Source organism: Leiobunum rupestre, chromosome 9, assembly GCF_980474605.1.
Source record: "Leiobunum rupestre chromosome 9, qqLeiRupe1.1.hap1, whole genome shotgun sequence".
NCBI classification, from domain to species: Eukaryota; Metazoa; Arthropoda; class Arachnida; order Opiliones; family Sclerosomatidae; genus Leiobunum; species Leiobunum rupestre.
Genome location: NC_143392.1, coordinates 28,899,029 through 28,916,668, shown reverse-complemented (window position 1 = coordinate 28,916,668; position 17,640 = coordinate 28,899,029). Strand labels below are relative to the sequence as shown.

Sequence of the window (17,640 nt, the reverse complement as noted above, 5' to 3'; positions counted from 1 at the left end):
CTATAACCAATTCCTACTATATTTACATATTTGTTATATCCAGTTCCTACTATATTTACATATTTATTATAACCAGTTCCTACTATATTTACATGTTTATTATAACCAGTTCCTACTATATTTACATATTTATTTTTACCAGTTCCTACTATATTTACATGTTTATTATAACCAGTTCCTACTATATTTACATGTTTATTATAACCAGTTCCTACTATATTTACATATTTCTTATATCCAGTTCCTACTCTATTTACATATTTATTATAACCAGTTCTTACTATATTTACATATTTATTATAACCAGTTCTTACTATATTTACACATTTGTTATATCCAGTACACTCTACAAAAGTCTACATAGACTTTATTTGAGCAATTCAGTAAAATAAAATGTACTAAAGTTCCTTTACCGCAGTCTTTTGAATAAAAAAAAATATTTATCTGTGCAACATTTCAATGTTTTTTTTAAATATAACTTCAAAGAAATTGTATGATTTTTATTTTTAACATTTATCTATCTAGCAAGGGATCACGAGAGAAATTGCATAAATAACAACAAATTTTCCATATTTTGTTCATTTTATCACTCATAGAGTTAGGGAATGTATATTTTAAAATCCGAAAGGTTTTGATTTCACGTATTGCACGCTCTACGTGTATTCTTACACTTGCAATTTCTCTAGTCATGTTTTCTTCTTCTACACTTAATTGTTTTTTTCCATGCAGAAATGGTGGAATATTTAAAGTTATTCCTCTCTCATTTAACTCTTCTTTAATTAAAAACCCACGATCTGCCATTACGGAATCCCCTTTTTCCAGCATATGAATCACACCACTTTGTACGGTGATTACTTTATCCGAAAGCCTTCCAGGTGCCAAGTCAGAAACAAAAGAAATCCAACCATTGGGTGCAATACCTATAAGGCCCTTCGCTGTATTATGAGACTTGTATGTTGAGTAAGTTTGACTCTGCACTCTGAAATCTGATGGAGTTTCAATAAAAATCTCAGAACAATCTAAAATAATTCTGGTTGTTGGATAAACATTTTTGAAAGAATGGGGCATGTGTTTGTTAACTGTGTTTCGACTGGGCCAAATAGGAAGTTGAATAATCCGATTGAAGAGAAAATCTATCCAGAAAGACCAAATATTGCTTATTGTAGCCTCTGAAACTCCAGTTCGGTATGCAATGTCGGCTTCCAAAAGACCAACTCTTAGTCTGCTTTAAACTAGAAATAGTTGGTTCATTGGAGTAACCAGCGGCTTTTGTTTTTTATCAGTTTTTCTTGACTTGTCCAACTTAGTCACTCTTGTCCAAGCTTCTTCATAGCCTTCAAAGGCAAACTCGTAAAATGCCAAGAATCTCTCCTTGCTGTCAAAACCCGTGTAAAAATGTAGGGCACTTTCATTTCCCAAAATAGCTTCAATTTTAAACTCAGGTTTTTTCTTAGCACATTCCAATTGGTTTTGCAAGTCCATCTGTATAACTTTACAACTCTTTTCATGGAGTGCAGTTTCTAATTCTTTAATATTTTTTTCTAAGTCCTCATTTTTCTGTTTACAAATTTTCAGTTCTTCTAGTAATGTCTCAATTAATAAGTTCTTTTCCAAAACTGATTTGATTAAATCTTCAGTTCGTTCTGATTCTGTATATGAGTAGTTATGATCTAAAACAGAATAAAATTATGTACCCGCCATTTACATTTCAAAGGCATAAGATCCAGGAGGAGCAGTTGATGGGGGGGGGGGGGGATTGCCCCCAAAGTTTATACAAGGAGTAATTAATTTAATTGATCCTCCAACGTTTTTAGTTTAGAATAAATATTTCATTTGTAATTGAAATGAAATAAATTTTACCTTATTTTAGTGTAAAATTTATAAATTTAACGAACAACAAAAATAAATCTTGGTTGTTTTTACTAGGGGTGTGCCAAATATTAGGTACTACCAAATTATTTGGACCAAATACCAAATCAAATAACCAGTTTGCCAAATCAAAGTGCTTAAAACTATTTGTCAAATATTTGAATTCTTGACCAAATAATTTGATATTTGAAATTAAACGATAAAATGTATGTAATAATATCAAATAGTTTGGTATTTGGTCAAATAGTTCCAAAATCAAATAATTTGGGGTCTTCAAATAGTATTTGTTGATTTCAAATATTTTATTAATTTCTCAAATAATCAATTAACAGCTAGAAGTTGTCTGGGTTTTCCCGCCAAATATTTTAAAGCTGGCGCGCTTTTGCCATTGGCAAAAATTGAAAATGGAAAAATGAAAGCGAAAATTAAGCTAAAACTTAAAGCCAGAATCAATATAAGCTGGAATAGTGTAAAAGAAACTTGGTCTGAGGTCTCTTTACTACTATAATACTATTTAGTTACTAGTTAGATTTATTAATTATTTAAATTTATTTATGTTAAACCTCCAAACCCGCATTAATAATGCTGGTTTAAATGGTTTCATTTAAAAAGTAGACTTAATTTTAAAAGTTCAAGATTAAGACGGATTAAACTTTCAACTTTAACAAGTTCCACTAATGGTAAGAAACCACTTAAAATTATATTTCTTTTAAACTTAATTGTCGCTTAATACTTATAAATAGTTAGACTGATTAGTACTTAGTATTAAGTTTTTACTCTTGTTAAATTACTAGTGTTTTGTTTACTATTTTTAACCTTTAAAAAAGTTTCCCTTCAATAATTTAGTAATTTGCAAACCAAATATGCATATTATTTGACAACCAAATAGTTAAATTATTTGACACTATTTGAGAACCAAATAGTTAAATTATTTGACACTATTTGAGAACCAAATAGTTAAATTATTTGACAGTATTTGAAAACCAAATTAGTATTTGATATTTGAATACGGTATGGTATTTGATCAAATATTTTTAACCAAATACTATTTGACCAAATTATTTGACTTTTCAAATATTTGATTTGGTATTTGATGATCTTGAAAAAAATATTTGATATTTGATTTGGTCTCCAAAAAAGGTATTTGCACGCCCCTAGTTTTTACCAATTTAGTTGATCTCAGCTAGCTCTCAACTAACGATATAACATAACACACTCAGAGGCCCTGACCATTGCCTCGTGCCCCTTGATGTACACTACCTTTTAAATGATCGCAATCACTCACTGAAGAGGTATTTTCACCAATATAAACATCTTTACTATCTTTTTTTTTCTTAATTTTTTTTATAGGAAGTTCAACTGTTACTTCAGCCCCCATTGAAAAGTCAAGCTCCGTAGGGTGGAGGTTGTCTACTATATCTGGACTTTGGTTTAAACCAGAATCAAACAACTTTCCTAAAACCAAATAAATATTTATTAGTATGTGAAGTATAGCCAAAGAAATCTTTACTTTTTAGTCCGCTCTTTTTTTTTGGATATATGTTTTGTGGGGGTGTTCAATGGTGGCTCATCCGAGTATGTTTTCCAGGGAAAATATTTAGGAACTTTATCCAAACGTGTTTTAATTCCATTTAGGTTGAAGTGAGCTCCACAAATTCTACTTGATAGTGATGGAGTCCACAAGCTATACTTCCCATATGAGCCTTGACGGTTGATACGAGTTACCCATAATTTACATAGTTTCTTATCTTTTGGGAAAGTATGAAAGCTAGTGTGGGTAGTTTTCCTTGAATTGTTTGTACAACCAGGGACGCAACAAGATTTTCCACCAGATATTTTCAATTTATTTCTATAACTAATTAAAAATATAAAGGGCTGTAAGTAATACTAACCGGTAACCATGTCTTTGAAATAAAAATAATACAGTGACCCAGCATTTACATTTTGGCTAAATGTAATAATAGCTCCTGCAGGTATTTTACTTACCCAGAAATATTTGAAATTTCACCAGACTGACTTGTGGAAGCCTTGGAGGAACTGTCCATTTTGTTTAAATAACGTGGGTTAAGCACAAATTAATATCACTTTCTGAAAAGGAGAGTGGAAAATCTTTTAATAGTTTGGTCATGCCACTTATGTTTTGTCCATGGTCCTTTGGGTTAACATAATCTTGAAGTACTCTCAAAAGTGACCCAATTAATTATAAAACAAATTTTATTTAAACATACCCAGAAATATTTGAAATTTCACCAGACTGACAAGTGGAAGCCTTGGGTGAACCAAGGGGTGAACTGTCCATTTTGTTTGAAAAACGCGGGTTAAGCAGACAGCAGAACGTCAAAATTTTATTTTTGCGTCCTGCTGTCTGCTTTGAAAATTACCGCCTACTCCGTCGAGGCTTAAGTAACATCGCCAACTCACCCTATTTTCATGGAATTTATTAGATGAAAATTGTTTATTCACTTACTTAAAAATGATAATGGTTCGTTTTCCGAACATTTCTGAAGCCGTTGAACTAGTTTTCCCTATTTATTAACAATTTTTAATTAGCATAACTCATTGTTAAAACTTTACTAAAACATGCATAACGCTATGAGAAAAACTTTTAATTGGATAATATTTACCTTTGGGAGGACGCAAAGCGCCGCCACTAGAGGTCTCTATCTTAGGCAAGATTGTCAATAGCCGACGGTGGTCCCAATTTTCCCCGCACTTCAGCAGTGCAGCTAGTGGCGCATCTAACGGCTGGTCAAAAGCTTTCTCCCGTGTCTCGAAAGTGTTCACAGGTTTTTAGTTCCACATCGAGATATATATATATCGAAGTGGGACTATTGCTATGGACGGATTGTCGTTAAGTGTTGTGTGTTTGTTTGTTTGTTTGGTGTGGAAAGCAACGACACGGCAGATGGCGCTGCGAAAATAATTTGCAGTTTTGGCGAAAGCGGGATTCGAACTCACAGTCAAAAACTTCGATTAATGACGCCTTTATGCTCTCGGCCACTGGAAACTTATCAACCTTTGTTCGGAACTTCTACTGTATTCTTATCAGTTTTAGCGACGCGGTGGGAGTTGGCTAGTTAAGTTGTCGAAATTCTCGTCCGTTTTTACGCCTTATTTTACGTATATTTTCGGAGTTTAAGGTCAAGTGAACCTCAAACTTCGCATCGGGTGGTGGGAGGTGGGTGGTGGGCACATTCGCTTAAGATGCCTCGCTCGAAAGTGAGTACTCGAATAAACGAGCTTGAAAATTTTAAATGTTCGGGTGGTGAGCAGTGGTAGGTGGGCACACTCGCTTAAGATGCCTCGCTCGAAAGTGAGTACTCGAATAAACGAGCTCGAAAATTTTAAATGCCCTCTTCCCCATATGTACTTATAAATGCTCTAAAAGCCCCACAATGAGATACTTATTTTCTTATTTAAATAAATCAACAAGATACATTAAAAAACTTCATCACTCGTTACACCAAACAAAAGGTTCAAGACAAACTACGAGTTCAATCCACACTGACGAACTTCCTTTTGGGTAATAAAAGCAATAGAACCATAGATAAACAATTATAAATTGAAGTCACTATCGGGAGAAGGTATTATATTATTAAGAACACGCGTACGCTTAAAAAGTTAAAGCATTGAAGACTCTATTTCCCTTCACACACTTACGTACCGCCATTATTAATTATTAGACTCCCATACTCATCCAAAAACTAGGGGCATTCGGGCATATGTAGTTTTATATCTATGAAGGTAAATTTTTATTACGATAATCTTTGCCGTATACCATTCGCAAAACTTAGGTATATTAACTTACAAGTTCACGTAAAGACTACCCGTTTATAGCTCTACCACAAATAGATCGAAATCTAAAATATAGCATTTTTTCAAATTACCTTGCAAGTTAAGTCAAAACCAATATGCATTAATCAAGAATGAATTTATGTACTTAGAATATGGGAGACCAAAAAATCCAAAGCAGTCGGACTTAAGCTTAATTACATTCAAGGGTATCTTTTTTTTTAATTTGTGCAATAATAGGAATTTTGGTGTTTGAACCATACCCAAATGTTTGACATAAATTTCCTAAAATAAACATATTTGAATCCCAGTTTAAGAATTTCTTTAAATCCTTTTTCCACTAATTTCAATAATTTAAAAAAATTATGTTTGTCGTGTTTTGCTTACCTATTTCACCTTTGATACTTTACGTCTATCTAACGATAGGAAATCAAATGACCTCAACAGCTTATGAATTGGTTTGCCCACCCGTGTATCCTGAGGGTGGGCGGTGGCCTCTCTTTAACATAGGATGGTAAATAGTATATCTAACTATAGGAAATCACATGGGCTCAACAGTTTTTATATTAGTTTGCCCACCCGGGTCTCCTGATGGTGGGCGGCATCCACCCTTTCACTTAGGGTGGCAATTTATATATCCAACGATAAGAAATCACAAAGCCTCAAAAGCTTTGTATTAGTTTGCCTACCTGTGTCTACTAAGGGTGTATGGCTTTGCCCATTCGAATACACTGATGTGGAACTAATATTTCGGCCTGGGCTGACTTGTTTGTATGGACACGCCTGTCTAGTAAGCGAAGCGTATATATAGTCTTTGATTTATATAAAGAGATAATGTTTATATTCCGTCGATTTTTACCTTCACTCCCGTTGCAGCTCTAGGATATGAACTTGGCCCCGCCCCTTAAAACCAATCAACTGCAGGCGGCTCATTATTGGCTCCCTAAATATTACGTCCTCTTGACGCGATTGACATTCGCGTGAGTGACGCGTTAAATAAGAACGCCTCCTTTTCCATTTCCTCCGCCCTTTAGTTGATTCCCCTGGTTCATGATGCGTCGCGACTAACGGAATATAAACATTTTCTCTATATATAAATAGATCAATTCTTGCCCATAGTTTTGAATTATTTTTCTATCATTATTTGACCATCTAAGGAGGATCGGACGTTGTTTATAGAAGGTAATACAAGAGGTTTTCAAGTTTATGCAAAATAGATAGAAAAAGAGCTTTTGCGTATAATTGTCAAATAGAGAACACCTTAAAGTCAAAAACATTGTGTTAATTTCCATATTCTTATTGGAATTATATTAAATCCTAACTTCAGTCCGTGACACCAGCCCTTTGCATTAACCCTTAAAAATTGCGCCACTTCCTCTCTTTAGTCTAGTTCTGGCTTTAAGCCTATTCTGTAAAAATACATCGAAGATAATGTCAGAAATATAAACTTGGAATTGGCCTTTGATGTAGTTTATGACGGATTCGGCGTTATCAATAAACATCGTAAAGGTCCCAGGTTCTATCATGTTGATCATTGCGGCACCGTTAATGAGCACCGAGTTATCTTAAGATTATTTTTCTATTTGAGCTTGAAGAAACTCTACTGAGTCGGAATTAGTACTAGATTGATGATGCAAACGGGTGATTTTCATGACTGAAAAACGCCTTCAAATTGCCCGTTCGAACTTAACAAGCTATGGCAGAACAACTAGCTATGTCGAAAATAAAACTTACTCTAAAGAGTAAGCATATATTCGAAAGAAAAATTTTCTCAAAGCAAAAAAATCTCCATTTTAATTAAAATTGGAAAATAGCTTGGCTAATAATAACAGTTAAAAAGTCGCCCTAGGTAAATATAATTCAATTTAACGACACTACAAATAATTTCTTGTACAATAAATATGAATTATTCTTAACTAAAAACGGTTTATTTAAAAAATTTCTTTAATAATTTTCATTTTGTTGATGACTAAACATCTCAATCCTTTTATGGCATGTAATAAAAATGCCCTTTTAACAAATGTCCAGACACCTTGAAATAAAGGACCCCAATGATTGCGTCGCTTTTAAGGGGGTCGTTTATAGAAGCCTGTTACACTTTCAAAGAGAGTTTAGTCACTTGCTACAAATTAAGAATGCCTCTAATCTCTTGTCGATAAGGAATGCCTTTAGCTATACTTTCCATGCTTTTATATCAAAATATATGATTATTTTAACGTACCTTCTTACTATTGTTAATAAAATATTTGATTACTTTTTACACGTTTGATAAGAATGCAATCTTTTATCCATAAAATAAATGAAAACAATGAAAACGTCATACTGCTAGATTGCGAATGATATAACTTTATGGATCGAAATAATTATTTCTTTCTACAAAATCCATCTATGTAGAATTTACTACTATATATGCGATCCAACCCTTTTGGCGAAAAAAATTGTTATTTAAAACGAAGAAAGTTAAGCAGCGGCCCTACACTAAAACTGATTAAAAATGGATTGAGTTCTTGTAACTATAGACAGTGTCATAATTTGGGATCAGAGCTGCTCGTCCCACGCTGACCAGCGGAAACGCTAAGCACTCTGCAAACCTTATTTGTTAAATTTAATAAGTATAGCTCCAAAATAAGTACGACCGAAGAAAGAGATTCAGCGAAAACAACGAGCAACAAGAATGGTAAAGCCGTGTCTGGAGTACTTCTCTTGTCGCCGGGGACATCGGTGGTCTTCTCGGTGTAGCATCTGTCCTTGAGATGACCGTATTCCAAATCGACTCTCTTGTCAATTATGCCCATGACGAAGTACTGTCGTATCCTGTAATATAAATATTTTGTAAATATTAACAAAAGAGAGGAAAGATGAAAGTTTGTACTAGGAGGTCGTCTCAAATGGCAGTATTCAACGATACTTTCCTTTTAGAAGAACCAACGCGTCATCTGTTTGTAAGTTAAAGAAACCATGTACAAATCATTCCTATCGAAACTAAATGCCTTTAGCGTACGAGCCTGAACAAATAGTACAAATAGTACTCCGCCGATTTCTTTTTCATATACATTGAGAAAAATAATAGATTTTAAATGGTTTAATGAGGGTCTGAAAATATGCACATACCATTAAGCTTAAAACAGGATTTTACAATTTTAGCGACCACCAATAATTTCAAAAAAGCTGGTTTACAATTTAGGGTATTTCAATTTATGGTTTTTTTAAAAAAAATATCAATTTAAGTCGATTACTAGCCTTCATTTGTGAAACACTCAACCGAAAACTTACCAATTAAAGGCGTTAGGAGTTTGAAACAAAATGAAACCGGAAAATTGCCCAAAGTCATGCGAATATGAAACGAGTAATGGTAAATATGCATACCAGATAGGTTCGAAATTTAGATCATTAAGGGTGTCATCGGTAGACCTTTAGCCTAATATACGGTTTTAAAACCATTTTTTAACAGTTTTGGTTTTGAGATTTGTATAAACGTAAAAATGAAAATTATTTTACGGTTCCTCATCAAGTGTTTATTTTTTTTTGTCGTACTGTTTTCGACTATATAAGGCGAGTCATGACATTGTTATACATTCAGTTACTTAACCGAAAAGATAAGTTAATAAGTGCTCCTAAATTAACCAAATGTTGTCGCTTTCACTTATATTAAGTCAGTCGCGTTCACGAAGACGGCTCTGAGTAGTCGCCCTCTTTGGGAAGTTTCATCACATATGGTGCCGAAAACCGGGAAAGGAAACTTTTGGAACTGGTGGATTCAAAGTCTTGGTTGGGCAGCAGGTTCTTTTTGGACCGACGAAGATACGAGGTTCGGTGAAAAACGTAACGACGAGTCTGGTAAATAACCAGGAGGTGGGAGTCTAAGGATTTTGTTACGAAGCAATCACTATCCTGACAAAGCGATTTGGGTGTAAATATCTAATCGTTTATGAGCACATGAACAACCTACTGAAACTTGAGTCCATGAACGGTCAAGCGACGTCCAATCACTCGGAAGGTTTGAAGACGTTGGGTATCGGATCAGACACCTATGGAATCTTGCTACGTACTATACTCAAAAAAGGTTACCACGTGATATCCTGTTGGAATTCATGCGGACAAAGATAGGACAAGTCTTATGGGATGTAACGGATTTGGTGGAATACCTGGGAACGGAAGTTGAAAGTCGAGAACAAGCTGGAGCCTTTCTCGGACTCAAATCAACCACCAACAGAGAAGCCAGCGTTCGATCAACTGGCAACAGAAGCAGATCAAGTCGGCATTGTCAGAATTCAAGTTTCCCGTCACGTAATCGAATGCTGTCCGCCGCTGCTTTGAACACAGTCGTCGAAGCAAAACAATACATATTCTGCCAGAACTCTTCTCACAACTCAGTCATGTGACAGTGTTCCCGTTCAACGTAAAAGAGAGATAATCGGGAAACAAAGGCGATGCTATATATGCTTGAACATATCACATTCAGCAAGGAATTGTCGATCAAAAGCTGTGGTAAGAAATATAATTATGTCCTCTGCGGAAGAAACCTAGATCAATCAAAGACCAATGAAGACTTCATAGAGATGACGAAATCCAACGAAACTACGGAGATCCCCGCACTCTCAACAACTGCATCGGAAACAAGGGCTAACAAAGTCATACTACTACAAACTGCAAGAGCGAAGGTTCAGGGGACTAACGACGTCTTTCGAAAGATACGATGTTTAATTGACGGTGGGGCACAGCGTATGTTCGCGAAAGAAGAGATATCACACCAATTGAAATTACCAGTGGTCGGAGAAGAGACATTGACTCCTTCCGCGTTGAGTTTGCAAGTTCTCTCCCCACTGGTTTAAGGGGTTTTCCCCCGAGTTCTTCGGTTCCCCTTCCATAAAAACTTGTTTGTTGAGGTTAACGGTAATAGTTAGTGTAGGGAGCTGTTGGCTCGCGTGGCATGCAGGGCTGGCCACCACCCTCCTACGCATTGTAATCCGGCCACCTGTATTAAAAAGGCTTCAAAAGTCGCTTGATGACTTAGGCCTAAGGTGGTGCTTTGGGTATTAGCCTAGCGGATTATTATTATTATTATTATTATTATATCTTCAGTTTCGGGAATCCAATCCCACAAGAGGTCAATCGTTGAAAGGTGAAGGTCATCATGGAAAATCTACGCGATTCGTCCGGAAGTATCGAATTGGAAGCCAGAGGCGCCGATTCCTTGGGGGCGGTGGGGCTGAAGCCCCCATTGGTAAAACCGCCGGTGTTAAAGGCCGTTTACTTTTAAGCATCCGTAGCAAGAAAGTGTTGCCAGCAGACTCATTCCAAGTTTATTAGTGAGCTTCGGCCCCCTTTGGGAAAATAAGCGATCGGCGCCACTGGTGGAAGCAGCGCCGTCATATCAATACCAGAACAAGGAGCATTGGCGGAACTTAGACGAAGGGGACTCGAGCATGCAGAGCAAGTTGGCGAATTGGATGGTGAAAATACTGAGCTTGGATTTTTGATCGGGTGCGACAATCAATGGCGAATTCTCACTGGGATAATTGAAAGATATTATGCGGCACTCCTAGCCTTCGAGACTCCATTCTGATGGTCCCTTCAAGGACCAACTACCACTTCATTGATGACAGTCTCAGAAAATTCTGTAACAGCTATGACGTTTGGAGCCATAGAAAGCGAAGCCACGCTCTCAAATCAAATACAAGCATTCTGGAATTTTGATTTATTGGGGATGCGTGATGACGGAGTCGCCAATAATACGCTAGAGAACTTTAAAGCTCTATAGCCTTTATGGTGAAAGGTACGAAGTCCGGCTACCTTGAAATGTACATCGAGATAACCTTGGAAGCAATTACACCGTTGCCAAGAAAAGAAAGGAAAATCTTATGAAGCGACTGCGAACTCACCAATTTCTATTCGGACAATACGAAACCGTAAAACGAGAACAAGAACGGCTGAGCATTATCGAGGAGGTAAAAAAAGTATTCAATTCAAATAATCCATCGTAATATTTACCTCATCATGCAGTGGTCTTGATCGATAAAAAATCTACAAAATTCTGGATGAAGCTGGATTATCGTCTCTGAATCAATTCTTATTTGCCGGACCGAATCTTAATCCAGACCTGCTAATCGTGCCCGTACGATTTAGAAAATTCAAGATAGCCTTCACGGCTGATATTGAACGGCGTGATGATTTCTTTGGCACCCAACCACAGATTTAGTCAGATTCAACAATCCATATGATACGAAGATGAAGACGTACAGACTTGCTCGCGTTCCGTTTGGGGTGACGTCGAGTCCTTTTCTGTTCTCACCAACTATACTTGCGCCAGAACCAAGATGGGAATTCGGACATCTGTCAATCTATCAAAGACAGTCTGTATGTAAACGATCTTTTATCAGGGGAATCTGAGGTGGAGTCTGGATATCAGATGTCCATAAAGATGAAGAATTTTATGGCCACTGCAGGAATCAATCTAAGAAAATGACGGAGTAATTCGTACTAGCTGCAAGGAAAATGAAATCAAGATATCGCGGCTCGTAACATTAAATTCGCCAATAAGTGGATTCCCAGAAGCCCTAAAGGTACTTGGGTTGACCTCGAAACCAGAAGATGTTGTGATTTGAGCTTCATGTCTTTTGCGACGCAAGTGATGTCGCCTATGCAACAGTAGCCTAAGTTCGTCAAGTTCTACATAACGGCACAACGCATGTCACATTGCTCGCATCGAAAACAAGGATCTTCCGTTAAAAAGACTCACCTTGCTTCGTCTAGAATTGATGGCTGTTGTTCTCGGAGCCCGATTGGTGGCGTATCTAAAAGTAAGCTTTATTAATCTCACTTGCATTCGTTTAAGGACAGATTAGAAAATCATGACTTTCTCGATCCGAGGGTCATGTTGTCAGAATTTATAGCCCGGTGTACCGGTAAGAAAAGAACCACACCACCGGAGGCCTATCATCAGAATGCCCTACGCCAGCGTCCACAAGCCCGGACAGGTGACAAAACCAGCATGGTTAGCAGAACCCCACTACTGATGGTCGCACCCTCGACGCAAGCCGCTCAACCCAGCAGAAGGTGCAACAATGGGACGACCAGCCCGCCACTTCGCACACAGCAGTGGGATAGAGAACGGATGCTCTAGAAACTCCGGCCGACACCCCACCTACAAAGGCAGGGAGCCAAGCCCTTTGGAGAGAGCTCCTAAAGGGGAACGGCGGGCACACAGCAGCCCGCATAACCCGGCACAGCTGGCACCGGAGATCCCGGTGGGAGCCCAAAAGGCCGGGAGATGGGTCCGCCGTGCCCTCATACGGAGGCCCGCAGCCCCACAGCAGGCTACTCAATCCGCCGAGGCGGCCAGTTTGCCCGGCCCCTCTCCATTAGCCTGGGCCGAAGCCCAGTATCCAGCCCACACCTGACCGAAGTCGGAGGTCGGAGATAGGACCCTTTGGACGGAGCTAACATCTCCCAGCGCGCCACCGCCCTTACGGGTTACAAGAGCCGGACCCCGACTCCCCGGTAAAGCCACCAGTTATTGCACACTCCGACCCCTTGAGGGCCCGATCCGAGGGTCAGCAATTTTGTCGGAAACCGGGAGTCCGAGATACAGAGTCATACCGAGCCAAGAGTTTGGCATCATGTAAAAGGGAAAGAAAACCCGCCAGATAAAACGACGAGGGGTAAGGGAGTTAACGAACTAATTCACAGTCGTAGTTGGTGGGAAGGTCCAACGTGGTTCGTCGCGGACGCAAGTTCCTGGTCCATCAGCATTTATGTCGAATAAATGAATCCTGACGTGGAAGACGAGCTACGACCGAACCAGCGTTTCCGTAGTAGCAGGACAACGTCACCTTCTGGATCTCAATCGCTACAGCTCCTTCAGCAACGCCAAAGGAAAAGCTTCATGGGTTCTACGAGTCGTCGGTCATTTCAAGCGAGCTGAACCTAAACCTCATGGTCCTCTGGCAGTGGAAGAATTTGAGAAAGGGGATAAACTCTTATTACGTCAAGCACAACGACAGAGTCTTCGAGGATGAACTTAAGTTTTATATCATCAGGACGACGGTTGCCTATTGGACCAAGGTTACACTCATTCAATCCTATCCTCGATTAAGATGGACTCTTGCGACTTGGCGGCAGATTCGAACAATCTGAATTTTCGTATAATGAAAAGAATCCGTTCATCCTAATGGGCAAGAATCGTTTATGATATAATAATTTTATATCATCACAGACTTATGCATGCTGGACTTAGACACTCTTCTAGAAGTTCGGGAAACGTTTCTGGATTATTCGTAGAAGTCAAACCGCGAAACCTCTCCTTCAGAAATGCGTAAACTGTAGTCGTTTTTTACGGCCAAGGTGGGAACTGTCGATGTAGCATCTCTCCCTAGCTTCAAAATTACTGAAACTCCACCATTCAACCACACAGACATAAAACCTTGTCGAGGTTAACGGTAATAGTTAGTGTAGGGAGCTGTTGGCTCGATCTCGTGGCATGCAGGGCTTGCCACCACCCTCCTACGCATTATAACCCGGCCACCTGAATAAATGGCTTCAAAAGTCGCTTGATGACTTAGGCCTAAGGTGGTGCCTTGGGTATTAGCCTAGCTGATTATTATTATTATTATTATTTTTGCCGGACTGTTTTATGTAAAGATTGAGACCAGCACTGCAAACGCTTATATAGCACTCTTCACTTGTTCCGCTAAGAGAGCAGTACACCTGGAAATGGTGAGCGACCTTTCTTTTTTTTACTGTGTATCAGATGTGTAGGCGGTGTGCCACAAACAGAGTACACACCACCGGAGAACCTCATCATAATGCCCTACGCCAGCGTCCACAGCCCGGACAAGTGAAAAAACAGCCAAGGCAGCAAGAGAACCCAGCAGAAGGCGCAACAATGGGACGACCAACCCCTCACTTCGCACACAGCAATGGAAATAAGAGTGGATGCTCTAGCATCAGAAGCCAGCACCCTACCTACGTAGGTAAAGAGCCAAAGCCCGTTAGAAATGGCGCCTAAAGGGGAACGACGGGCACACTGCGGCCAAGCGTAACCCGGCACAGGTGGTACCAGAGATCCCGGTGGGCCCCACAAGGCATTGAAACAGGGCCACAGCGCCTCATAGGAGACCCGCCGTCCCACTGCAGGCAACAAAATCCACCGAGGTGACAGGATGCCTGGCCGCTCTCCGTTAGCCTAAGTCAAAACCCAGTTTCCCGCCCCTACCTGACCGAAGTCGGAGGTGGAGATAGGACCATTTGATCAAAGCTAACATTTCCCAGTGCAAGACCTGGACCCCAACTCTCCGGTAAAGCCACCAGTTATTGCTAACTGCGACCCTTGAAGGGCTTGTTACTTATTTATTATCTGAATTTCGTTACTCTTATAAATTAATACTAAACATTGTAAGGTCGTTTTTGAGTCGGCAAGTGGTCAAAAATGTAAGGTTGTCATACCGAGTTTAAAAGGGACCAAAAGCGTACTTAACGCGGAATTATCTCAAAAACGTTTAAGACTTTTAAAGTCGACCTTTGGACCAGGATCCAAAAACGAATTTTCGACCAAAGCCCGACCCTTAAATCGACTCTTTGTCACCATAACGGATTCATATCCGACCCCGTTTCGGATTCATACCCGACTCACCCGACTTCGATTAGGATCCATACCCGATCCCATTTCGGATTCATATCCCACTCCGTTATGGAGTCATACCCGACCTGAACTCTTTGGAATATTAAAATCACTAAACCTTTACTGGTGTGCACCCATAAAATTTATTTATACAGTACAATATTTCTTAAAAATATATTTATTGATAAATAATTTATAAAAATTTTAAAACTATTGATCATTAAGATCGGACAAGAAATTATTTTAATACTGTTAAGATTTCTAACACTTCTCCTAGTTTGTAACGCTTTTCTACTACTACTATAGGCCTATAGGTGCCTAGCGTTGACATATACTACTACTATGCTACTAGATTAAAATGGTTCTTAAGGACGCTAATGAATTATTAAATAAGGACAAGTTTTTGCCATACCCAGATTCTGATTTAATGATCAACTACTAAATTTACTATTAGACAAACATATCGAATCGAACTACTAAATAAAAACCAAACAATACCGCTAACAAATAAAATACTACTAGATTAATATACATGACCCCCAAAATAACTACATGCAGCATGCACTCGACCAATGCCAGACTACTAAAAATTCGCGGTCTACTATATACACTAATTGCGCCATATAAAAAGTACTCATCACTATTCTTGATTATCGTTGGTCTCGAGACTTCAAAATAAAATGAAAAAGGTAGATGCGAGGAGAGAGTTCGTAGAGTTGAAGAGACGAGTTGAAGGCTTGAGATGTTGGAGATACGATGAGGCTACTACTATCGTCTACGATGTCGTGGTGGTGATCGGCAGAGGAAAATCATGGTCCGGCGATAACTGTTCAATTGGCTGGAGACATTCATAGATTGCGACCAGCGCGAAAACTATGTTCCTTTTATTAAGGTCATCCGGAGCGGGGTGTTTAAGATCATAATTTCCTTTCGGTCCGAAGATACGGTTCCTCTTTTTTCATTCTTCTTCTTGTCTTCCAGTTTTGTTGTATAGGCCACGTGACCTTTTGGGTCCATCCTGGTTTTTTCGTTACTCAATCGAATTACTATGACGGGCTGTCACGTGGAGGAACCCTATGATTTGACCAATCACCAAATTTCAACGTAGGGCTTTATTTCAAGCGCCCATGTGTTTCACATGTGTTTCACTTTCTTGAGATCACAAGACGCGCACACATTCGGTGACAATTACACCAAACAATAATATCGAGGCGCACTACTATAATTGTAAGCATTGGTCGAGAAAATCTGGCAAAGGTTCGAGTTCAATAATAAATACACGTGGCATGCACACTATACGCTATTCACCGTCGATTCTAAAGACGATCGTAAAACTATAAATCAGTGGCTGGGTTGACAGGAGGACAATTTCGGGCATCTATTGAGATTCCTTTTAGCAGAGTAGTAACAATGGAAACACGTTGGATCCCTCTTTTGGCCTTTCGCTAACTACTTCCCATTCCTACAAACTATTCAACGCGACCATATGGGGATGCCGAGGGACGTAAAATAATTGTTTCCCTAACAAAATCTATTATCTAAAAGAGGGGTAACGTATTGAAAAATATTCGTTACAAGTTTTTACTCCAATAGGAACTTTACACTTCAAATTTTCAAATTAATATTTAAACGATTTCAGAATAATTGTAGAAGCTCTTTAGTAACAACGAAAAGCATTATTTTACTATTTGTTTTGAATATTTTAGAAATTTAACAATCTTTTAAAATCTAGGTCTTCTTTTTTACTTGAATTTTAACTTATAAGTTCAATAAAACAGTAACACTTTTCAAATAGAAAAAATTTACTTCAAAACCAATATTTTAAGTATATCAAATATGAATCAATTAGACTTAGCCCTTTTACTTAGGTTTAACCTTACAAAATAGAACATAAAATAAAATCATCTACATTCACACTATTAAACAATCCTATGAATTTTGCGGACGACATTTATATTTAAATTTTACATCTTAGTAAATTTTTACCGTCTACAAACTTTGGACTCTTAACCAACTATATTTCGGCGCGTATGTGCTACAAGGGCTGGAATTCATTGGAGGTCAAGGAATAACATGGCGATATATCATCGAGCGTGCAAGCTGGTGGAGAGGCTTTTACGAGTGGTTGGTGAGATCAGTAAAATTATCGTAAACAAGGTTCTTGAGCGAGCTGTACTGAGCTATGACCATACTTTCGGAGATTGAAGCAATCCTGAACTCAAGGCCGCTGACGTACTAGTTCAATGATCCTGATCAACCATCAGCGCTGACACCCGGTCATTTCCTCCTGCGGCAGAGCGTAACTTCTCTTCCGTCACGAAATTTCCCGAAAAATGAGCCAGCAATTGCAACCAAGAAGG

At 38.5% G+C, this 17,640-nt stretch overlaps 1 protein-coding gene across 1 annotated transcript; it reads right to left on the bottom strand.

Annotated features, from left to right (window-relative positions):
* Positions 1–513: 513 nt before the first annotated feature.
* LOC149927085 (uncharacterized) lies at positions 514–1,180 on the bottom strand. The gene has a single exon (XM_090158519.1). It carries the CDS (start codon positions 1,066–1,068, stop codon positions 514–516), a length of 555 nt encoding a protein of 184 aa, XP_090014645.1. The 5' UTR covers positions 1,069–1,180.
* Positions 1,181–17,640: the final 16,460 nt, after the last annotated feature.